Source organism: Mixophyes fleayi, chromosome 10 (genome assembly GCF_038048845.1).
Source record: "Mixophyes fleayi isolate aMixFle1 chromosome 10, aMixFle1.hap1, whole genome shotgun sequence".
Taxonomy (NCBI): Eukaryota; Metazoa; Chordata; class Amphibia; order Anura; family Limnodynastidae; genus Mixophyes; species Mixophyes fleayi.
In genome coordinates, this window is record NC_134411.1 from 26,114,674 (window position 1) to 26,141,031 (window position 26,358).

Consider the following 26,358-nt stretch of genomic DNA (forward strand, 5'->3'; position numbering starts at 1 on the left):
TGATTCCTCCCTTGTTGACCGATCTTCCACTAAAAAGTGGAAAACTACTACCAAAAAATCCCTCATCTGGCTCCTCCGGGTCTATGGCATCGAATCCAAGTTTATCCCTCCCTAATCTTATGAAGTTACTAGATTCTTTTTACCGTGCATTAATTTAGAGAATTCAGGGACATGGGGAGTTTGAATCTCACAGGTCTTACTGTGTAAATTGAAATCCTCATTTATTTTTATTTTGTGTCATTTCTTATTAAGCAATTTGTTATAGGTCCCCATTGAAGTGAAGCAGCGGCAATTCTAACCTAACACGCGCATTGCATTGGGAAGTTTGCATGACACAGGATTTGACTGTGTGGTAAAAGACATAGGGGTATATTTACTAAACTGCGTGTTTGGAAAACAGGAGATGTTGCTTATAGCAACCAATCAAATTCTAGTTATCTTTTATATAGTACATTTCACAAAATGACAGCTAGAATCTGATTGGTTGCTATAGGCAACATCTCCACTTTTTCAAACCCGCCGTTTAGTAAATCTAGGCCATGGTTTTCAGCTAAGAGAATTGATATTAATGGAATTGACTTGCGGACACTTGCTTCATTGCACAGAGGAGGGGCGTAGTACAGGAGGGAAGTGAAAATCATCTGGAGTGGGAATACTGGTGGCTATTTCATAGAGGTTCGTTGTGTTGTCTATCTATCCATCCCGTTATTCGTTTATGTTTCTATGATTCTTTTGCTTTTGTACTGCGACTAATTCATACGGAATACAAAATAAAGAGTGCTAGAAATATCAAATATTTCAATTTAATTACAAATTAATGTTCTGTACAATCAAAGTTACAATAAACATTAGGCTAATCAAGGTCTGCATTACATAATGTGCTTTTGAGATCTTCCGAGCCACCAGTACCAGCACAGACTCTGATGTCCTAGCAAACAGACGTCGTTGATTTTGACAGATAAATTAATTACTGACAAAGTTTAGGTAAGGAACTGTAGCCTTCCATTATATCCAGTCAAAAAGTCTCCTAGTGTAACACAAATATTTTAGATCAATATATACTGTTCTCATAAGACAAAGTCGGTGAAGTGTTTCAACCATTTTATTGACATGGACAACGACTACTTGGTTGTGTGGAGTTGGACTGTATTGACGAGCCTCACTGTGCTATAGGGTGTCACAGATCAGGGTTGCTCTAAACCTCTATGGACTTCACAATCCATTTCCGCAGGCGGCGCACATTTGCGTAGAAACCGTATTTTCCGTCGCGGTCACATCCTTCACCCCAGGACACTATTCCTATCTGGAACCAGCGGTTGGTTGATGGGTCCTAGGAAGAGAAGAGGGAAAGACCCCAAACGTTAACAGGAAAGGTTTACATTAATGTATTGTGCTCCCCTCCATGTATTTGGCCCTTGTGAGTGATACGTTGTAGTATTGTTACTCTTGTCACTTGGGGATGCAGGGAGAGGTATAGGGAAGTTGATACTAGAGGAGCATTAGACCGACCTTCCATATGGTGAAAGGGGTAAATGTACCTTGGTTTGAGTTGCAGCTTTGGCTGTAACTGGTTGTTCCAGTCAGCACTTCCATATTTGAATGTATTTACCTTTGCATTCTGTGTGAAAGCTTATAATCTTGGTGTATATGAGTTTGAGCTCTGGTTTCAGGATAGGTTCCTGGACAAGAGCAATCTGAATGCTATGGCTGTGAATAAGAGTTCATACATGACACATAAGGGCCATGTTTGGGGGGTAGGGGGTACCGGGGAGCTCATATCATGCATACAAACAGTAATTTGTTCATCATTCATGGGAGGGCAATGTGGTACAGGATGGTCCTTGCACCCACGTTCCGGCTGAAATAGGCTGCACAAAACTATCAGAATTTCTTTTTATGTGTGTGTTTAAACAATACCACTAGCACTTCTATTAGTAGACAAGTAGCAAAAAAGTAGTGGATATACGTTTTTGCAATGTACAAATACACTGTACAATTCCTTCTGCTCTGTATGCTTGTTGCAATTGTCAGTACTTAGGCTTATTCCGTATACATAGACAACTGCACAACATCAATACAAATGTTCTCTAGGCTGTAAGCAAAAAAAAAATCCTTATTGATGAGGGAAGTTTGGTGGATGAACTATAGACGTACTGGAACTATGGCATTAATTGTGAGTGCAAAATGCATCTATATATTATTTTTTCTTGTTTTGTATTACCAAGGCATTTCTTATTGAGTACTACCAATCAGCTAATCTCAGAAGACTTGTGACCTGTTATTGACAGTACCTTTGAAATAAAGCTCAGGTTGAAACAAGTTAGGGGATTCTATTAAAATTGTAATTAATGCAACTGGAATAATTATACTCCTGTTTAAATTTTTGCTTCCTCCAACTTTATAGATCCCTTGATATGGTGTTTCTATGATTGTATGGGAATTGCTCCAGTTCCTGTTTTTGTAAAGCAAAATTACTAATCTAGAATAAAGTTGATACAAATAGGTCCATCAAACTAGGCCATGCTTGAACTGCACTTGGAAAGTGAACGGCATTAAACTAACGACGACAATAGGCACAGTTATCTTTAGAATGGATCCAAGCATTCCCGTGCTGTGGGCTACCAAACCTAACAATGGCCTTCAATGAGCATCATAGTAAGATATTAACTCAGTCTCACCTTCATGACAAAGGGACCTCCACTGTCCCCCTCGCAGGCATCTCCTCTCATTCCTTCATCAGGACTGTAACCTGTACAGAATGTAGAAGACATTTGGTAATCCTCTGATAGTCAATCATTTCTCACGGACACTGACACAACACAGGCGTCATACAGTTGCGGAGAATAAAGAAAGAGACACAGGTCCATTACATTACACTTATTTAAAGGACTATTAAACCTATGATAAAAGTTTATCCAGTTTTAGAAGCCATCTTGTAACACTGTGTATGACTGACATGTAGACCAAACTGGCCACAATTTGCTGTGTGCAGGGGGCGTAGACTGACTGCCGATGCTGAAGAACAGGACTGGTATAAAAATGTGCTAGAACAACACGTGTTTGGCAAATACTGTAGCTCCAGTTGCACACAGCTTGTGCACAGCAGTCTGTTCTCCAGAACTTGAAATGTCTGACACAGTATTACATTATTGTGCAGTTGAGTCCAAACTATTGTTGTTTGTTACCAGCCATTCCAGAATGCAAGTGACCATCAACACAGAAAGTCTGGTGTGCACAGGACAGAAATTGTCCCTCCACGACCACAGCTTCACCTAATCTTCAATCTTCATAAGCTCCGAGAACAGTGGTGAGCAACATTCGACCCCCCAGATGGCTGCCCCCTATCGTGTTCTCTGCTTTGTTATAAAGCGGAGGAAAAGGCAGAACAGAGAACAGACGACTTCCGTGTCATGTGACCTCCTCCGCACAACACAAAGAGGTCGCTCTGCATAACGGAGGAGGATAGAGTGCAGTGTGCTCTCCCTCTTTCCTCTGTGCGGCCCCTTTTGAAGGTTTAAGGGCCACTTATGGGGCCGTCGAGGTAAGCCAGGCTGGCCATCAATGTCCTTGAACCTACATATAGATATTACTGAATGTGATAACTAGGGAGTGGGGCCAAAAGGACGCGATTCACCGCAAATTGCGTGATGAAGGCTCCCATCCTGCCCACTTCACTAAGAAGAATGGCTGCTATCCTGGTAGTCCGCTGGAATTTGGTAGTCTCCCAGACATTCTGGGAGAGTGGACAAGTATGTTATTATTGTCATTTATTTGTAAAGCCCTGAGCAGTGGGGAATACAGATACCTGCCAAAGATATGTACAAGATAAGAAAACAAAGGGAATAGAGGGTTGTATATAAAGTGTTACGTAATGAAGCCTTAGCATGATGTAAGGCGAACATCTACTGATGAGACACTGGCATAATTTGGCAAGTTATAAATCAGCTGTAAGCAAACCATAAACCAATATATAAGATTATGTTTCATTGGTCGCGATGCGTAAGAACTTTGTTCAAAAGCCACTAAAAGCCCAAATAAATACAGCTACACATAACATTAAAGGATGAATAAATCTAACATCTAAATGGCCTTAAATAAAATAGCTATTAACTTCCACACAGATTTACAAGGATCTCTTATCAAGAAACCCGATATCAGGACAGATCTGACAACCAAAAATTAAAGACAAAGTAAATAACTGCAGCCGATGACTATGTCCAACACACAGACATGATTTCACTGTAAGTCTTCCTGTTACAGTTTGAGCAGCCCAACCTGACATAGACCGATGCTAGTCGTTGCCTACGCGTTGTCCGCGATGTTTGTCCACCCGCATTACTGGTAACTGTCTTAAGAGGGAGAGACATTTGTTTATCACTATATTAAAGATACACACTGGTGATCAGGCTGCATGAAGCTGCGAGTATTATAAAGGTTCTAGCACCAGGGGTGTGCAACAAGTTGTGTTTGCACCCCCCCCTCCCCTTCCCGATCCGCCACTCCAGGCGTAGGAAGCCGCGTAAGCAAGTTGTGCTTCACTCTAAATTACTGCACATTTGCAGTAAAACAAAATGCGCTTTTAACGTTTAGAAGTTTAGTGTCCAACACTAAACCAGGTTCACTGTGAGGAGCGATTCTGACATGAAGTAAATGCCAGGGGCATTGTGATTGTATATAATACCTATCATTCACATCAGTACCTGCCCTGTTGGAGTTTACAGTCTAAATTTTCTGCACCACAAATGGGTCAATTTTTGTCAGTAGCCAATTAACCTTCCAGGATGTTTTGGGACCATAGGAGGAAACCGGAGGAACTCATGACCCCCAGCTACGTGAGGCAGCCATATTAACCAGTGTACTACAGTGTTTCCCAATTACAGGCAAAGACAAGGGTAATGTTATCATGTAATTTAGCATAGAACAGCTCCCTAACCAGAAAAGCCACCGTCTTACCTGCACAGAACATGTTTTCTGTTACTTTAATCTTAGTGGAGGCTTTGCATGTGTCCTGTTCAACCAGAGGTAGGTTTATCTGCTGTAGGACTTGGGGCAGTGGCGGTCCTCCCGTTGTCCAAGCTTCCTTAAGATTCCCCCAACCGGTTACTCTGCCCTTGTGTCCTGACAGCTGTAACCTGCAAAGACCGTTTGTGTCAGATAATAGAAGGTCCAAAGGTCAATTATGTGACCCTAAGGTCAACTGGCGCCTGGACCACAGCGCTATCTGACTGCAGCGGGACTCCTTACCTCTGCGCGATCTCCATAGTGGGCAGACACACGGGATGGATATAGTTGGTGAAGGTCAAAGGCTTTTTCAGTTGCAAAAGTGCAATATCACGGTCGAGATTCTCTTTCCAGTTGTATTTGGAATGAACAATAATACGCTCAAGCTGCAGAATTCTCTCGGTTGTCCTCTCATACCTACACAGAGAGGAAGAAACAGCTAAAGATCTATTAACATTCCCTGTATGCTTATATTAGGATGTCTTGTGGATTTACAGGTTATATGAAGGGATAATCATTACACAGATATAATTAATGGAATCCTCTGGTCTCTTTATGGCTCCCCGCACTACACTCCGGAGGGGAAGGTAAGTTTGCTGGCTTGGAGAAAAATCTGCAAGGCATGGGGGGGGTCATGACGTCACTGGTACCCCCCAGTGAGTGAGCAGAGAAACCTGCACTTAAATGATAGGATCATAGTTGCAGAGACCTATTTTGACAGTTCCTTTCAACCCCCATCAGATAAATGGCTGTGTATCGCTTCAATATCATCACCATTTATATAGCGCCTCCAATTCTGCAGTGCTGTACAAAGAATATTTGTCATTGTGAGTTGTTAATTGTAGCTATATAATAAGAGGTTAATGGAGCTGTATAACAAGTGGTCCTGAATAAGACTGTTCTCTTACTTTGTACGATAGTGTTTTCCAATCCGCACCAGAAGGTCGTCAACTGTGAAATTCTTATCCCAGGGGGGGTAGAAGATACAGTGAGCCGCGGTCAGGACCCAGCGGTCACTGATTAGACTGGCTCCGCAGAGCAGCTCCTGAGGACTCTTTTTAAACAGCATCACCTGCCTTTGTAGAGAAATAAACAAGGATAGATTGTAAATCATTTATTATCCAACACACATGGGCAGATGGCATACATGTAGGTAAGGCCAGCTAGGTGCCAACTGAGATTGTAGATTGTGGCCCATAGGCCTCTATTTACACCGCTAACTTAAAGATATAAAGCATAGTTGCCTACTCTCCCGGAATGTCCGGGAGACTTCCTTCCGAATTTTTGTGAGTTCTCCCGGACTCCCGAGAGAGCAGGCAAAAATCCCGGATCCAGCTGTCTCCGTTGTTAAAGATGGGTGGGGGAGGGGCTAAATGTGGCATCGCCCCCTGCTGTGATTGGCCGAAATTGCATTGGATTGACATGGGCGGGGCCTAACACCACACCACGCGTGGCCACACCCCTTCGACGGACCCCCTCCCGGACAGCTGCCTTCAAAAGTAGGTAAGTATGATATACAGTGATTTTATACTCAGACAATTCTGGAAGTCAATAGAGAAATTTATCTATAAAGATTTACACATCAGGCCCAAGAGGAATAATGTGGACATAAGAGTTGGCAAACACAGATATTGTCCTCTTACCACGGGGCGCTGCCCTGTTGGGCTTCCTCTCCGTTGACCACTCGCCCTTGGATGTAGGATTCCAGCAGTTCGTGCTCAGTCTTGTCCTCTACTTTCTTCTGTTCAAAGAGCGGCCTGAAACCACACACTGCAATCGGAGACCAGAGGGTGATGACACAATGACCAACCGAGACATGGCACGTTAACAGGCTCCAGCCCCCAATATTCCCGGCTTGCCCAGTGCAGACCCTGTTTCTACCACTTAAAAGCCCATTCTGTCATGGCAGTGCCACTCATGTAGAAGGTGGATTATAATTATCCTTTATTCCTCATTTTCCTGATACAGGCCGAATAAAATATACCAGTATTCATTTATTTTTAATTTATCTCTTACAAATACTTTTATTAATGATTAAAGTTATTTGTTTGTTTTATAAAATATTATTTTTTTGCATGTGTTCTGATAAGAGTTTATATTGTCCATATTTATGTGCGTATCCTGCAGTCTGTTCTGTCTAAATACAGCCAGTCCGTACGTATACCCAGATTCAAATGGAAACGTTCTATGAGATCCGCTTGTATTTGAATACGGCGCGGAAGTGCGCACAAGTCACTTGCATGTTTTTTGGTTTATTTTATAAGTCTTTTATTTGCTTTTTCAGAATAGTAAAATAGAACTCAACAATTATTATTATATAACAATGGAATAAAGAATATTTAATGCATATGATATTATGATATTTAGCAAATACAGAACAATAAAGTGCTACCGATGCACAATATTTAAATACTTTCCGCGTACTGTTCTCTTCCCTTTAAACTGGCATAACAACCTAACACAAGTCAAAATTAAACATTAAAAATAAAATAATAAACAATAATACAGAATAACATATGCAAAGATTATGTATATAGATAAAATGGGACGGATCACATTTAGGAGTTTATCGGGCTGAAGTCTTACTGAAATACCAAGAAGGGTCATTCACCAGTGGAAAGGGAGGATTAAGAGGATTTTTTTTTTACATGAAACATGTATATATGAATAAGACAATTTTAATGCTAGCAAAAAGCATTACTGAGGGGAATATCAGATCCGTAGGCTCCAGCACGTTACTTCCATCCAGCTTATAAATTGATCGAGCGACTTTTTCCATAGCAGTATTTGGGGGAGGCAAAGAGGCGATCATGTGACAGCTTCTCTGACAGATAATATAAATATTTCTGTAGCAGTATTACATTAGTATTGTTATAATATTGCCAGTCTTCGGCTCCTTGAGAGATCAATAGTGAAACCTTATAAAATACTGAATAATAGAACAAATGAGACACTACCTAATTTTACTCATGCATGGACAAGATGGATAAATACCAAGTTCTACAGGGAAAACTTGGAAAAAATCCTTCACATTACATATTAATCTGGAAACGAAATTCAAATTATTATTGTACATGTATATTTTACACATGTATTATGCAAGTACATGTAGATGTCATAGGAAAATAGAGGCATTGACCCACATTTTCCAAAACTTTGTAGTGTAGACTCAATGGCTAAACTCTTACATCTCTACCTACAGTCTATAACAGTGTTGGCTAACCTGTGACACTCCAGGTGTTGTGAAACTACAAGTCCCAGGATGCTTTGCCAATATATAGCAGCTTATTGCTGGAAGGATATGCTGGGACTTGTAGTTTCACAACACCTGGAGTGTCACAGGTTAGCCAACACTGGTCTATAATAAGACTTGTTTACCAGACCATATTTTCACATTACAGTTAATATTGTACTCACCTGACTCTCCTAGACCAAAATGTTTTGTATCAAAGAATGTCTTAAGTTGTGTATCATCTGTGCGGCCTTCCGGACCACATTCAGCACACTGGTCCCCATCTACAGGACTATCTGCCAGAGACAGAGGTCAGCCCAGTGACACAGGCCAGGTTTGATGTCCAGTGGACGTGGATTGATAAAGTTAGAAAGAAGGAAAAAAAAAAAAAAGTTATCAATAAGAAAAACATAAAAACATTAAATGAACATGTAAATTAAAATAGTACAAAACAACTTCACCAAGAGCGTGATTTTTTTTCCCGGTGGCAAAGTGTCTCAGTGATGCCATTAGGGCCTAGTGAAATGACTGCCCCAGCATATATAGGTGACCAGTGTACTTTAGTATAATAAGTCCTTACATATAAGTTAACTGTTAGCTATAGATACACATCTGCATACCGGTGCATCAGATTGGTCAAAGTAGAAATTTATGCAATACTGTAAGTATAATACAGTAAGTGAGTAAACAGTGTACATTAATGGATGAAAAATGCATCATTCTACCTCCCAAAAAAACATCTGACGCTAACCTGAGAAACTGGGAAAAGCTCAATGGAAAAATATTTGTCAATTTTGTTATAGTTTTAAACTTCTACCAAAAACACAAAACAAAACATTGACTAGAACTCATTGAGCCTGATTTATGAGCTATGCCCAAAAAAATAATAGCAAATTGGCATCTTGGCAAAACCATGTTGCACTACAGGGGGTCGCTTAAAATGAGCAGCAGATTTATAGCTGTTCCCCACAAAACTTACCTCTTCCTGCTTACCTACCCAAGCCTCTAATCCTCAAGTCCACTGCCTCTGCTCTATCCATTCACCATATTCCCTCTAACCCCATTTGCACCTACTGTCTCACATTACCCCCTCCCTTTAGAATGTAAGCTCTCATGTACGAGGTCCTCTCATCCTTATATCTCCTTTCTGCTTCCCTCGTACAACCTTATTGTCACGTCTTAAGCTGAAATGCCACTCATGACCATCCATGGAGACATCACTATGCTAACTTGCATTTATGTCAATGTTAGTAAATGTTAGTATCTGTGTCTGCAATTGTATTTATTGTACTGATGTTTGTCATAGCTGTAAGATGATTGTCCGGGACTACGGAATCAGTGGGGCCTTATAAATAAACAATGACTATCTTTCAAAACAACAACAAATAACACCACCAACATCTTGTATACTATGTATATTAAGTATATTTAAGTATTACTCTCCATCAACTCAATACATGAAGTGAAGAGTTGGATACACCATTATCCTACCACCTTACACTGTAAGCGCACATATAACATGGGTGCTGAATCTTTTATATAAACTGCATGTGCATTATGCTGCAGGATAAAAACAATGGGTTGAAAGTTGTACTATTCCCAGGTGCCATGACAGTGAGCCAAGATTACAAAGTGCCAGAAATCGTAGTGCTGCAAACAGGAGTTATAATGATAGTGCCCTCGTATAGAGGGAGGAGGGGGGATCACGGGTCCAACTATGTTTAGATAGTAACACAAGCTCACAAAGCCGGAGACCAAACTCCATTCAGTCCAAATCAATAGAGTGACCCCCGTCTGTTTAATATTAAATACGGTATGGTAGCTTTAGTTTACTTAGATTAAGGGGTCTATTTACTAACGAGCAGCGCTGATACTCATTATGCATTTCTGCAAATCGCAACGATACATAATGCATTACTATGACGCAGCTGCTCTGGGAAGACATTCCTCCTCTACGACTGTGACCACAGTAACTCTAATGCGCATTGGGCGGCTAAAGACTGCGCATGTGCAAAGTGATCTGACCTAGCGAGGGATCATTCAAAGCCTTTCCGGCTTCACTATACCCCATAGGAAAAGGTAAAATAATTCCATTGCTTTTCTATGCATTGTAAATTACGAATATCGCAGTCCTCATAGAGTTTTATGGGACTGCGGTTATCATCGAAAAGTAGGTTAATGTAGGATAAATCTCTGATTTCTTCTGCGTTACCCCCCCTTCATAAATTGTGTAGATGGATACGATGGCCATTTAATGTGGAAATCTGCTGTGTTATTCGTTTTTATGGCTGATCGCTCCTTTGTACAAGGACCTCTAAAACACAACTGGAAGCCTAATAGTTATATTAGTTATATCTGTTTAATATATCAGGCTACAGTCTTGTTTAATCTTTGGTCCATCAGATGTATCATTCTTATTTCCACAGCCATAAAGTTGTGGACGATCACTAGTGTTAGCGGACACAGATACTGGATTGTGATGTAGTCAGGTAAAAAATCTGAATTTATATTAACTATTGTTCGTTCACGAGGCACAAGGCATAAACAAGACTCTTTTTGAGCCAAAATGTATAACTAAAAGTCTGATAAATAAATGCCTTAAAATATTTTGTAATAGTATAGTATTATTAGTATTGTAATATTGGAACATATGATACAATAATGTGATGATTTTTTTTTCAGGATAACGGTGTGGAAGTTGATTACTGTCATTGCTTACCACAATAATTTAACTTGCAATATTCAAAGGTTACATTGGGATGTGATACAAAGCACCAAACACCCTCGTCATCTCCGTCTGGGTTCCTGCAGTAATTTTCTTTCAGGACAACATCTTTGAGGAAGCCCTTACGGCTCTGCACCTCAATCTTTGGTGAGTTCCAGGGTAGACACGGCAGACCAGACACCGTCACCGCTAAGGTCCCCTGGTATTGCAAGCCACGATTCATCTCGCAGGGTGTGTCCTCCGCCTTTTCCACCTGCAACACGATCGGCTCGACTGTCGTCCCTTTCTTACCTAGAGAGAGAAGAGCCTGGTTTAAAGGGTCGGATTTCAGCACTTGTCCTGATCGCAAATCATAACGTTTAACGAAACGACTACCCACATAGTCAACGGTGAGCGGATCTGTGTGGTTCCCTTATTAAGGAACAGAGTACTCGCCCCAGATCCTCTACACGTGTCGACAACAAGGGGAAGGGGAACAGAAAGGTGCTGTGTTAGTCTCTAATGTACTGTACGCTCTGAATGCACCTGCACAGAGGTTCGGCTCTCTCCAATCAGCACCTATGTTAAAAATGAAGAACTGATTGTTTTTCAGATCTCTCCAATTGCCTACATGGCAATAGAATCCCAAGCAGTACTGGTAGGGAAGATAACCACAAAACTGTGGGCTGATGGTTTTACTGGATGAGGGTGTGTGTGGCTGGTAAGTAAAAAATTATTTGTTCCTAGTCATTTCCTTTAACTATTAAAGCCTACCAAATACTGACTATAAAGTCACTTAGGAAACATTTCCACTTTCTGAAACCTGCGACTGTCCCTGAAAAATTAGGGACAATTGGCAAATATTAAAGATTAGCTGCTCAATGCTCACAGATTCTCCTGACGGCAGAAATATATAAAGTTTACCTGTAGCCTACACATAATGGAGAGTTCAGCCTATCAAAGCACTAGGAGTCAGTGATTGACGCATTTTTGTATATTGGTTTAGCCCAAAATATCTGTCTTTTTGGTATATCGTTAAAACCAATGGTTGAAGTGGGCTGGTATACCAAGTCATCCCGTACCACCAATTCTAAATTTACGTACCACCACTTCTAAATACCATACCGCCACGTCTAAATTTCCACTTTGACCACTGGTTATAACTCTAACCACTGCCTTTACTGTGTTTGTATGATGGGTACCCTTTAAATAAATGGATTTGCTACACGTTGAACCTAGGAAATGTTTGTAGAAATGCACACAGTGCTACGTCATTTACTTTCAAATGGTGACCTAGCAATAGTCATTGAGTCTCGATATCTATCTTCTTCTATAAGACTCACTGTTCATAGACATTTCTTACAGAGGGTGATAACAGTTTTGTGATTTATTAATGTCTCATCATATTGTAATGACCTCACTTACCACATATAGGCACTGCACATTCCTCTCTGGGTTTTTCGGGGTCCTTTGTGTAACACCACGGCCCCAAAGGATTGTCATCTGGGTTTCGACAATAGTTCTCATTTAAGGTCTTATTTGGATGGCTGATCGGGTTGATTCTGAGAAATGAAGAGAGAGTCAGAAGCATCCAGAGGTCAGTTTAATGGTATAAGCAAGTTAGAACTGCAAGGAATCTCAGAGCCACAGACACAGGAATTTCTAGCGGGTAACACTTTTGTCTTGTAATGAACTTCCACTGATTCCGCAGCGCTGTACAGAGAACTCATTCACATCAGTCACTGCCCCATTGGAGCTTACAGTCTAAATTCCCTAACATACACAGAGAGAGAGACTAGGGTCAATTTTGATAGCAGCCAATTACTAGTATGTTTTTGGAGTGTGGGAGGAAACCGGAGCACCCGGAGGAAACCCACGCAAACACGGGGAGAACATACAAACTCCACACAGATAAGGCCATGGTCGGGAATTGAACTCATGACCCTAGCGCTGTTAGGCAGAAGTGCTAACCACTAGGCCACCGTGCTGCCCAACCAGTGGTCAAAGTGGAAATTTAGACATGGCGGTATGGTATTTCGAATTGGTGGTATGGAATGACTTGGTATACCAGCCCACTTCAACCATTGGTTATAACGATATACCAACAAGACAGATATTTTCTGGAGACCCTAGTTAAAATCTCAGTATCGTAAAATGCACAGTGCTGCATAAAAGTGTATGTGCTATATCAGAAAATGTAAATAATAATAATAAACATTATTATTGTTGTTGATTTGTAAGGCAGCACAGTGCTTCACACAGCTGTACAGTGGGGAAAACAGGACATACAGAAAATAGTGACATACAAAGTTGACAAAATAAATGCAGACTTGAAAACAAAGTGTGGGGAGGATTCTGCTCATCAAAGAGCTCACAATCTAATTGGAAGAGGGCACAACTGAGACAAGAAGAGAGAGCTTGGCTAACAGTGGTGGTTAGTGGTCGGGTGGTGAGGGTGTATAGGCGCGAGTAGGGTAAGTTCTAATAAAGAGATGGGTTTTCAGAGAGCGTTTAAAGATTTGAAGGCTGTGGGAGAGTCAGATCATGCGTGTAGGTAATTATATAGGTGGATAATTCAGTGGCGCACGCAGGGGGTGTTTCTGGGTCTCCAGAAACCCCCCCTCCGCTAACTAAGTGCCCACCATAGCGGCACTGTACTATTCAGCAGCCACGGCGCTGTCAATGAGTATGCACCGCCGCGGACGCTTCTTTGACAGCGCAGCGGCTGCTGTATGGTACAGTGCTGCCAAATCGGAGCTGCTGCGCATGCGCCCCTGTAACTGAACAGGAGAAGTCTTGTAGGAGGGAGTGAGAGATGGTTACCACAGAGAGGACAAGCTGCAGGTTTAGATCTAAGAGGGCATGAGGGAGAGTTGAGATGTATGAAGGGGTGGTGTTGAGGGCTGAGTAGGTCAGTGCGGCAAGAGATGAAGACAAGTCTTGCAGCAGCATTTAAGATGGGTTGAAGTAAGCATGGGTGAGAGGGACGCATTAAAAGAGGTGGGAGATAATGACGGAATGCATAAGAGTTTTGGATGGATCTCGGGTAATAAAAGTGAGCAATTTGGCAATATTAGGGAGGTGGAGGGACTAGGAATGAGACTGGATGTGAGAGTGGAGACAAGGTGACACCAAAGCTGCGGGCTTGGAAGACTGAAGAAACTGTGCTGTTATTGACAGTAAGTTAGATTTGAGGGGAGATGGTGACTCTGGGAGGAGGGATCACGATAAGCTCTGTTTTAGACATGTTGAGTAAGGTTGGGACATCAATGTGTAGATAGCAGAGAGACTGTTGGTTACACAATATAGTACCAAAGGGGAGAGATCAGGAGAGGAGAGGTAGATGTAGGTGTTGTTAGCTAGAAGTGGTACTGCAAGCCCAATCAGCAAGTAAGTTCACCAAGAGAAGAGGCGTACAGTGATAAAAGCAGAGGGCTGAGAACAGATAATAGTAGTGGAGGGGTAGATGTGCCAGGAGTACAGACAAAAAAGGAGAAGTTTGATACATAGGAAGTGAGGAAGAGGCTGATGAACTAGAGGGGGGTATGCAGCAAGGGAAGAGAAGCTGGGAGTTGTGAGGGAATAGGGTTGAGGGGGCATGTCGTAGGGTGAAATCATTAGACATTAGCGCAGAAACTTTGTCCACGGTTACTGGAGAAAATGAACTGAGGGTGGATTGGGGGAGTGTAGGAGAGTGTGGGCAGCACGGTGGCTCAGTGGTTATCACTTCTGCCTCACAGCACTGAGTTTGATTCCTGACCATGGCCTTATCTGTGTGGAGTTTGTATGTTCTCCCCATGTTTGCGTGGGTTTCCTACCACACTCCAAAAACATACCGATAGGTTAATTGGCTGCTATTAAATTGCCCTTTCTTTCTCTCGGTCTGTGTGTGTGTGTTAGGGGATTTAGATTGTAAGCCCCAATGGGGCAGGGACTGATGTGAATGAGTTCTCTGTACAGCGCTGCGGAATTAGTGGCGCTATATAAATAAATAGATGATGATGATGAGGGTGGGTGGGATTTGGCCTGCGAAAATCTTGTCAAATAGTGTTGATTTTATCTTTTAAGTAGGTGGAAAAATCGTAGTCTGTGCCCCCAAGCTCTGTCCGGTCCCTTTCGGGACCAAAATAGTGTTACTCTACAGCATTCATGCATTACTTATCAATGTCAATGCTTTGCTGGTCACTTCTACAATCGACCAGAATAAACAGGACAAAAGGCAGCGACTTCCTGACCTGCACAGACTGAAGCAACAGATTACTGCTTTTAAGATGAATTAAATTCAAGGATGAGAAGAGGAGGTGGTTTAATATTAATCAAGTGAATGTGGTGGGTTTGAACAGACTCTGATAGTCACAAGTCAGATAACAAACAGGAGCATTAAAATACAGACATTCACGGGACATAGGGAGCCATTCCCACTCACTTTGTCTTGTGAGGAAAGTTGCTGGACCAGTACTGACAAACTCGCCCCGATCTGGTGACGCTGATGTTTCCTATGTAATTGATACCAATGCCCACTGCGCATTGACCTGTCAATCAGAAAAGTAAATGCTGTAACATCAATGTTGTGAAGAGAGCGCAGTCAGCCACGATACTTGTATAGAGAGGGACAAACACCAAACACATAATAATAATCATGTATTGCTTTGCCACTATGTTATCAATAGGCTTGAAAATGCATAGACCACTGTGTAACACCTTGGTGGGCAAAGTTAGATGACAAACCTGTAAAATAAATAGGGTGGATAGAATAAAAATAATAGTATTTGAAGTGATTCCAGTGCTCACCGATAATACAGAGGTCCAGCGATTGCCTTGGCGGCTTCTTTTGAGGTTCACAAGCTGCGGATGAGAAAGAGGTAATAGAATAATGTCCTATTAATAAAAGCGAAAGCTGCATTTACCAGACAAAAAATAAATTAAATACATGGTCACATCCGTTGTTTAGCTCTTGAAAAATTGAAATGGGAATTGTCTTTCCTGCACCAATCCGTATGGAAAGGGCAATTAAGTAAGATGAATAGACAAACGCAATGCTAATTAATGAAACACTATCAGTTGGAGGTCAACTGACCAACAACCAATCAGAAGAGGATACATAGTCATGATCACCATGTATATTTGCACCAACCCTCCTGCACCCTCAAGAGATACGTTTCCTGAAAGGTGAATCTGCAAATGCATCCTAATCTAGTTATAATTACGTGAAGACACCATTACCGTATTCGGCTTACGCTTACCCTCCCCTATGCCGCCTCTGCAGAAGTAAGAAATCGTATACCAAGAATCTGTGCAAAATCTTCATAAGTACGTATGTATCATTTTCTTGTTCACACGTGCAGCGTGACAATGTGCACCTTACACAAAAACTGATGGACCGCCAACTCGAAATGTTTTACATACCGCTTAATTATTTTATTTTATGATTAGCATTTCTCCTTCAAAGTAATATACAAAGCTATGGTTTGTTAAACATAATGGCACTGACAATAGGGAGGGCAGGATTGAAAGTAAATGAGATTTGTCATATAGGAAAAAATATATATTGGTAAAAAATAAATAAAAAAGACCTAAATAAAAATTGCATTTCTAAAACAAATATTGTAATAAAGGATATATATATATATATATATATATATATATATATATATATATATATATATATATGCACTATATATATATATGCACTATATGTACAAAAGTATTCGGACGCTTGACCATTACACCAACAGGGACTGTAATTATATTGTATTCCAATACATATACTTTAATATGGAGTTGGTCCCCCTTTTGCAGTGATAACAGCTTCCCCTCTTCTTGGAAGGCTTTCCACACTATGCTGGAGTGTTTCTGTGGGAATTTGTGTCCATTCATTTTGCAGAACATTTATGAGGTCAGGCACTGATGTTGGACGAGCAGACCTGGCTCACAATCTCCATTCCAGTTCATTCCAAAGGTGTTCGATGGGGTTGAGGTCAGGGCTCTGTGTGGGCCAGTCAAGTTCTTCCCCACCTTACTCATCAAACCATGTCTTTGTAGTCCTTGCTTTGTGCACTGGGGCACAGTCATGTTGTAATAGAAAAGGGCCTTCCCAAAACTGAAGCATTAAGGTTGCCCTTCACTGGAGATAATGGGCCTAGCCCAAAGCCTGAAAAACAGGCCCATGCTATTATCCCTCCTCCACTAAACTTCACAGTTGGCATAATGCAGTCAGGTAAGTAACGTTCTCTTGGCATCTGCATAAACCCAGTCTTGCCCAAACAGAGAAGCGTGATTCGTCACTCCACAAACCACATTTCCACTTCTCCACAGTACAGTGTCGGTGAGCTTTACTTCACTCCATCCAACGCTTGGCATTGGTCTTGGTGATGTAAGGCTGCATGCAGCTGCTTGGTCATGGAAACCCATTCCATTAAGCTCCCGCCGCACAGTTTTTGTGCTTACATTAATACTAGTGAAAGTTCAGAACCCTTCAGCTATGGAATCAGCAGAGCGTTGGCGACTTTTACGCACCATGCGCCTTAGCAGTCGTTGACCCCGCTCTGTGATTTTACGTGGTCTTCCTCTTCGTGGCTGAGTTGCTGTAGTTTCTAAACGCTTCCACTTTCTAATAATACCACTTACAGTTGACCTTGGAATATCCAGCAGGGATGAAATTTCACAAACCGTCTTATTGCAAAGGTGTCATCCTATCACAGTACCAGGCTTGTAGCTTTCAGAATGACCCATTTTGTATCACAAATGGAGACTGCATGGCTAGGTGCTTGATTTTATACACCTCTGACAACGGGACTGACTGAAACACCTTAATTCAATAACAAATACTTTTGTCCATATAATGCATCTTCCGAAATACAAATGAAAATGTAATAGCGACAGGCATTTTTAATGGATTTATATGTATGATTGTCCCACCTATTACACATGACCTGTGGAAACAATATCAAAGCAATGATTGCATTTGATAGAAATGAACAGTTCCAGGACATTTTGTGCTGATCAAACAGACTGCTGTATACTCTGCTTTACTATATTGCTCCATAAAAGTCACTTGTGACATCTGAGCTATGACGCAATCAGCAAACAGACAAACACAAGAGAGGACTGTGACAAATAGTGTGTTTTCAGTAAAAGTATACCCTTACTCACATTGATATCGGGCCCAAAATGCGTCCTGTAAGAAAGAAGAAGAAAACATTGAATACACAAACTTGTGCGGGTACATGGCGCACTCTGCCGCCACGAGAACAGCACACACATCGAATATAAAACACATATCAAATACTATTGTAGTGTACTGTCTCACACAATCACACAAGATGCTAAAATAAAAAATATAGAGGGAGGAACTGGGGGCAATCTGTGACGGGAGTATAGGATTATTACATTATTATACCTCAGATAAAATGGCAGCCGTGTCTCATGTTCAACATGCAAGAAAACAAGGCAGAATATTTTAATGGGTGTGGTAGGTTTTTCGACTGCCAGAATGCCGACAAAGCTTAGAGCGCAGTAAAAATAGCGATTACTATAAGGCTGACAAGCACTAATATATAGATGTACCATATAACAGACATGCAGTATGTCCGCCACGCTTAATTACAGTCACATGTAAAATGCGACTTTGAGAAATGTCTCCAGCAAGAAATGACGTAAGTTATAACGGGCAGAGTGAGATTGTCGGTTTTAAAGCGGCAATGTAAGGACTCGCCCCCTGGATTACATTATACAGGCGGCGGGACCGGCCATTGCCGCTTTAAAACCGGAAGTCTTACTCTGGCCATTAGAACTTACGACATTTGTTGCCGGAGTCATTCCTCAAAGTAACATTTTACATGTGACGGTAATTGCGCGGGGTGGGGTACTGCATGTCAGTTATATGGTATGTCAGAGGCGGACTGAACGAGTTGTGAGCCCCGGTTCAGGGAGGTGGGGAGGAGGGAACCGAAGCACCTGACCCTCTACATCTGCCATGCAGCGGGCCCCATTATCTCTTTGGGCCCAGGTGAACTTCATCTTCAGCACCAATGGTAGTTCTGCCACTGTGGTACGTCTATATTTAGTGCTTGTCGGTCTTATAGTTATCGCTATTTTTATGTCACTCTAAGGATTGTCTACAATAATGGCTACATTCTCGCAGCCAAATTAATGGCTACCACCGATTTCAATTTACATTAGAGAAAAATAACGTAAAACTAAGCACTAGTTACTAGAGAATGTAACTCTTCCAACTTCGTAACATTGCCTGCATCCGTCCTTTCCTCTCTCAAGATGCCACCAAAACGGTCATCCATGCTCTCATCATCTCCCGCCTCGACTACTGCAACCTCCTCCTTACTGGCCTCCGCTGCTTCCACCTCGCCCCCCTCCGCTCTATACTTAATGCGGCTGCGAGACTCCTCTTCCTCTCACGCCGCTCCTCCTCTGCCTCCCCTCTCTGTTTTGCCTTACACTGGCTCCCCTTCCCCTACAGAATCCTTTTCAAACTCCCCACCACCACTTACAAGGCTCTCTCCTAGTCTACTGCCCCTTATATCTCTAACCTCCTCTCCATTCATACTCCCGCCCGCTCCCTGCGCTCGGCCAATGATCGCCGCCTCTCCTCCACTCTGATCACCTCTTCCCACTCTAGAATACAAGACTCCTCCCGCGCTGCCCTCTTCACTGGAACGACCTCCCTCGCTCCATCCGTCTCTCACCTAATCTGTGCTCCTTCAAGCGGGCTCTTAAAACTCACCTGTTCCTTAAGGCCTACCAACCATCCACTTAACCTCTCACCTCTTCTGTTTCTCCCTGGCTCCTTTTTACTCTCCCCTTTGCTTCACTGGCTCCCTCTTGTGCCTGATTCTGTCTACCCTCCCTTAGGATGTAAGCTCGTACGAGCAGGGCCCCTCTCCCCTCCTGTCTCCACACCTGTTCTTCCGCTCCGTCTTTACAGTATTTGCCTGCCTGGAGTTTCTGAAGTTCTGGTACTTTGTGTTTATTGTTCTGTATTGTTTTACCCTGTATAGTCTACTGTTTGTACCATGTACGACGCTGCGGATACCTTGTGGCGCCTAACAAATAAACTATAATGATAATAATAATGTAAACCAATAACATGTGGTATGTACAGGAACTAGGTCAGCGTATGCCTGTGAGGAGCCATACATGAAGGTACACTAGTCGCCTGCTCACAGAGGCAGCCAATTTGCAGGCGGTACCTACCGTATTTACCCATGTATAAGACGCACCTTTTTCCCCAAATTTTTGGGTCCAAAAACTGGGTGAGTCTTATACAGGGGTAGTAGCGCTTACCCTGTCAGATACTTCCTCTGTCCGGTAAAGTCTTCTGTCCGTTCTGATCCTGATGCTGGAAGGCCGCTTACCGTCGTCTTCACGATGACCGGATGTGGTGCATGAACCGCAGTTGGAACGCACACTTCCGGTTTCTGCATTTGACGTTTTGTCCAATCAGGACCTTGTCAAAGTCCTGACAAGGTCAAAGTCCTGATTGGACATCCGGTCATCGCGAAGGGGACAGTGAGCGACTTTCCAGCATCAGGATCAGAATGGACAGAAGAAAGAAGACTTTACCGGACAGAGGAAGCATCCGACAGGGTCAGGCAGAATTAGCAATAGGGTTAGAACTCAGTCTCTCCTCTCTGTACCCGCTGCACAATTACTCTGCAAAAAACATTATCCTCAATTTTTTCTCAGTCACCAATTACTCTGTAAAAGAACTATAAACATTATCCTCAATTTTTTCACATGATTTATACAGGTGCGTCTTATACAGTGGAGCGTCATATACATGGGGAAATACGGTATATTCTTGAGAATGTGGCCTATTAAATCACTAGGACATAACCTCAAGATTCCCTATCTAAAAACACTTCTAACATGGAACACTTCTATCATTCTGTCATAGACCATGACTATAATTCTGTCATGGAACACTCCTATCATTGTGTCATGGAACACTGCTATCATTCTATCATGTAACACTTCTATCATAGGCTACTTCTATCATTCTGTCATGGATTACTTCTATTATTCTGTCACAGACTACTTTTATCATTCTATCATGGACCACGTCTACCATTCTATCATGGAACTATCATTCTGTCATAGACCATATCTATAATTCTGTCATGGAACACTCCTATCATTGTGTCATGGAAAACCACTATCATTTTATCATGGAACACTCCTATCATTCTATCATGGACCACGTCTACCATTCTATCATGGAACTATCATTCTGTCATGGAACACTCCTATCATTGTGTCATGGAAAACCACTATCATTTTATCATGGACCACGTCTACCATTCTGTCATGGAACACTCCTATCATTCTTTCATTGAATACTTCTATCATTCAATAACGTAACACTTCTATCATGGAACACTCCTATCATAGAATACTTCTATAATTCTATCATGAACACTTCTATCATAGAAGACTTCTATCACTCTATCATAAACAACTTAATCATTCTGTCATGGAACACTTCTATCATAGACTACTTCTATCAGTCTATCATGAAACACTGCCATCATAGAACACTTCTATCATTCTGTCATAGATCACTTATATCATTCTATCATGAAACACTTCTATCATAGATCTTCTATCATTCTATCATAGAACCCTCCTATAATAGACTACTTCTATCATTCTATCACGGAACACTTATATCATGGAATACTCCTATTATAGACTACTTCTATCATTCTATCATGAACACTTCTATAATAGAACACTTCTATCATTCTATCATAAACTACTTAAATCATTCTGTCATGGAACACTTCTATCATAGACTACTTCTATCAGTCTATCATTAAACACTTTTATCATAGAACACTTCTATCATTCTGTCATAAACTACTTAAATCATTCTGTCATGGAACACTTCTATCATAGACTACTTCTATCAGTCTATCATTAAACACTTTTATCATAGAACACTTTTATCATTCTGTCATGGAACACTCCTATCATTCTATAATGAAACACTTCTATCATAGATCTTCTATCATTCCTTCATGAACACTTCTATCCTAAAACCATGCCTATCATTCTATCATAGACTACTATCATTCTATCATGACACACTTCTATTATAGACTACTATCATTCTATCATGACATACTTCTATCATAGAACACTTCTGTCATTCTATCCCGGATTACTTCTATCATTCTATCATGGGACACTGCTATCATAGACCACTTCTGACATTCTATCATAGACCACTTCTTCCATTCCATCACGGAACACTACTCTTATTCTATCATACAGCACTTCTGTCATTCCATCGGGGAACTCTTTAAAAATGGTTACATTAAGTTAGAAATAACTTATATACATTATATTTTACAGGTGAGGCATGACTATTTTCCAGATATAAGAATACATTTTACATATATTGATGTCACTTATACTGTGTATATAATATATCTATATATATATCCTGATTATCTCACTGTGTCATCTTTTGATTCCTTTATCTCTCTCGCCTCCTCGTAGTCACAAAGCTCTTCTATACATTCTCTTTCCATGTTTCCCTGCTTCAGCTCCTCCAGAAATGCGTTAGCTCTACGGGAACGTTTTAGGACAGACATTGCCTCCTGGCTATTGAGGAACACTGAAGAGAGACAGTCAAAACATATAGAATTAACTAAGCAATTCTGTAATTGGTTAGTTGTCTTATATAATAATATGTATATTTTTATTCTACATTGTTCTTTACACCCTCTGTGTAGGGTGTTTACTTGTTGATTCTTCACCTTGTTTAATATGACGTTGTCTATGCTTTGTTTCTCTGGATACTTCTAATAAACTGAAGTCAGCTGCTTATGAACTTTACAAAAAGTTGTAAATTATAAGTTTTGCTTTGAAAAGAATAAGGAGGACGGTGAGGCCTAGTTACAAACAAAGTAGAAACGAACAGCAGTAGCCAAACATCTGTTTGTGTTGTCTAACTTGTAGCTAATGACCGATTGGTTGCTATGGGCTACTGCGCATTTGCACGTTGTTCGTTTAAGAACAATAAAATCATTAACAAACCTATCGGAGAGTGAGATTGGAACCACAGCAAGCTGGGTGCACAGAACAAAATAGTAATAGAGTGAAAAAGAAAATTAGAGTGAAAAGGAAATTTATGGAAGAGACACACAAAATCCTGTTAACAGGAATCTGGGGACTTTTCTGTTATTAATCTTTATCTCCTGTTATTGCAAATGCCGACGGGCAGTCCAGAATTTGGCAGAGTTCTATAAAACAAAGTTCAAACATCCAACTTGTCAATCAGTTGGTTGGTCTATTTAAAGCACAAAAAAGCACTAAATAAGCTATGTACTTCTGCATGTTTTTTTTAAATTTTTAGTAAGGAATCCATGACAAAAAAAATAAAATAATTTGCAGAATAAAAAAATGCAAAAAGAATAAAAAACAGGAGAAAAGTGAGAAAAAAAGAGCAGACTAAATGCTTTTGTCTCAGGGCACAATTAGGAAAAAGAGCATATGTAAGAAGACAAAATTATCTGACTGCATGATGACATTTTTTTCATGGATCTCGGCATCACGTTTGTTTGTAGTAAAAACTGAAGTCGAATTACCCACAACATAATAATATAATGAAGTGTCATAAGTAGAAGAGATAACGGTCGATAATAAATGTGAAACTCGCATTTTCAATGTAAATTGTAATTAAATACAAACACAGACACAAGATATAAATTTGGTGTGGGGTTGTCTCTGGAACATCCCCGGATGCACATCACTGTTGTTATGGGAGAAACCTCCGCTCATATTTTATCGCACCCCGAAGAGGTGACCAGAAAAATGAGTGGTGATTCCAACTGTACTGGCCAGCAATGCTCCACATTGCCAGCAATTTAATATCTCCATAAAAGTTCAATGGAATCCTTCTTTTCTGCGTTGGTTTAAAATGGAAATGTCAATTAAGAAATGACAATAGATGACCATACTTCATATAAAATAGCATATTACATATATAATGATGTAAGTACCAGCAGCTGGAGGGATCAATAGGCAATCAGCCAATCGGAAGCGAGATTAAGCTGCTAATAGTCATCATTAACTTTGTGCATCCTTGCACCAGCCCTGCAGTACCCACAAGAGAAACACCTCCATAAAGGTGTATGTGCGGATGAGTCTATATCTAATTGTTTTGCAATTATGTGAACACGCCCTTGCTGTATTCAGCCTATGGTGGTCTGCCCCTGTCCACACAAGCAAACAATACACTAAGGTGGGAATTCAATTCAGCTACGCTCAACGCAACATGAATTATATTACCGTTAATATGGTAATGTTAACCCTGAATTCTGCTCGCGGCTCCCTGAGCTGCTAGCAAAAACCAGCGTTAAAGATTACCGTATTAACGGTAATAGTGCGCAGACCGCATTACTCTCAGCAGTAACGCAGCCAATTGAATTCCCCCCTAAGAACTATATATGGCAGTAGCATGTACTTTATTGGTGGTATGTGTACCATGGGACATATATCTTGACATTATTGAACTTTGTTGTATTGCAGACTGGTGATATATTCCATTTAGGATATGAACCAAATGTGGTTGACTACTACTTGTAGCGAGGGGGAGGGGTAACCTTCTTCCAGTTGCGCGCAATTTGGCACTTTGAAGTGCAACATTATTAGCTTGTCTGTCAGTTTGTCAATACGGTCTGTAGGTTTACATGGGAGCAGGTTGGTGAGAGTAAGTTCTCTCCAGGATTGATCACAAGTATTATTCAAAATGTTGTAGTGTTGCACCGATAGAGCAATTGGCAACCCTGGGTTGTCAATTATTAAGCAGCGCCTGGGGGCTGATTGGCTGTTATTTGTATTTAAGGCAGGGAGGGCTTGGCCTTCCTGCAGGTTATAGCGTTTCCAGTCCTGTGCTGTTGCTGACCTGCTGTTGGATTCCTGTCTGCCTGATCTTCCGTGGTGACCTTTGCCTGTACCTTGGACTTTGCCTGCGACCCTGACCTTTGGCTTGTATTCTAGACTTCGCTCTTACGCTACGGACCTCTGACCTCAGCCTGCTGCTGACCACCCGCTCCAGTCTGTGCTGGCGCCTCCGGTTCCATCTGCGCTACGGCCATCATTGATGAGCTTTTACTACTCTGAGCTTGAGACCTGGGGGCATCTGAGTACCTGTGAGCATATAAAGCCCTACGGGAAAGGCGGCTGCTAAAGGTGAAGACCTCTACTCTAATCTGTTCTAAAAGCTCATCTTGGTGGTTCTTGAGCCCTAACAAATTCAAGGGGATAAATATAGAGACAAAAACTGAACTGACACTATACAACGAACAATGCCCACATTTTACTGATAACAAAACCTCTTATCACTAAACATTTGGACCATTGGGTAGATAGACTCTCACTACTGGGCTATTTATTACTTTGCCAAGGAGAAGGACATTTTTTTTCTAGTAAAGTTGATCAATCGTCTATTGTGTTTGCAGGGGGTGTGACGTCTATGGGGCCAGGAGGTGATGGAGACCTGGCAATGTGGAGTTGCCCCCGCTTCCGAGGCACCCACTTCTCCCTGACACCATCACGTCCTAGTGAGGGTAGGTGGTTCAGGATGATAATCTAATTAATGAGGGTAGGTGGTTCAGGATGATGCAATTCACATCATCACGGCCTGCCAACAGCGGCATCACACCCTCCTCCTGATACGTGATGACGTCATAACCAATCTGTAGGCGGAGAGTGATGATATGATGTCATCACAGACCTCCACCGATGGGCAACGAAGTGCTGTGCATCATCACACAGCCTGTGATGCCAGCCACAATTACATAAATCATGCCACTATGCCCTCATGCCCACCCACATCTGCAAGACTTGGCATGTACGGTTTACCTTCACCTACAAAAGTGATATATTAATGTATGGCATGAAATACAGAACTCCACAAACATCAAACAGTAGATTTGAGTTACACCAATGGTCGATGTAGATATTTAGAAGTGACGGTATGAAAAATGTAATGGGAATGTAAGTGACTGGGATGTGATAGTGTTACAATGGAGACAGAAGGAGAAGTGGCGGTATGAAATATCACCGTATACACCCTCACTTTGGCCACTGGGTTACACTGTAAACTATAAGGAAAGTAGAAGAACTAACTGAGGATTTTTTTGTAAAAGGCATCTGGCTCTGTGCTTTTATACAGGTCAATATTACTGTAATAACTTACAGCAGGTGTGGTATTCCTTATATAACATATAAATATCTTACTCCTTGTATAGACAACTGTGATAGATATCCTTATCATACATATTATATAAATATATGCCAAATATCTTGCAAAATATCTCATTATATTTGGTGAATAGTGATGACATCACTAATATTTGGTGACTAGTGATGTCACTCCTGTAAAATATATCTT

General features: G+C 41.3%; 1 protein-coding gene across 1 annotated transcript in view; it reads right to left on the reverse strand.

Annotated features, from left to right (window-relative positions):
* Nucleotides 1–787: 787 nt before the first annotated feature.
* Nucleotides 788–26,358, reverse strand: part of F2 (coagulation factor II, thrombin) — a 30,195-nt gene continuing 4,624 nt past the window's right edge. The window contains exons 2-14 of the mRNA XM_075188186.1: nt 22,415–22,575; nt 18,090–18,114; nt 15,729–15,782; nt 15,364–15,469; nt 12,363–12,499; nt 10,953–11,249; nt 8,419–8,529; nt 6,645–6,771; nt 5,910–6,077; nt 5,245–5,418; nt 4,954–5,132; nt 2,679–2,749; nt 788–1,330 (exon numbers count right to left, since the gene is read on the reverse strand). Of these exons, the coding sequence (XP_075044287.1) occupies nt 1,196–1,330; nt 2,679–2,749; nt 4,954–5,132; nt 5,245–5,418; nt 5,910–6,077; nt 6,645–6,771; nt 8,419–8,529; nt 10,953–11,249; nt 12,363–12,499; nt 15,364–15,469; nt 15,729–15,782; nt 18,090–18,114; nt 22,415–22,575 (1,745 nt within the window). The 3' untranslated portion in view covers nt 788–1,195. The remainder of the gene's footprint in view (nt 1,331–2,678; nt 2,750–4,953; nt 5,133–5,244; nt 5,419–5,909; nt 6,078–6,644; nt 6,772–8,418; nt 8,530–10,952; nt 11,250–12,362; nt 12,500–15,363; nt 15,470–15,728; nt 15,783–18,089; nt 18,115–22,414; nt 22,576–26,358) is intronic.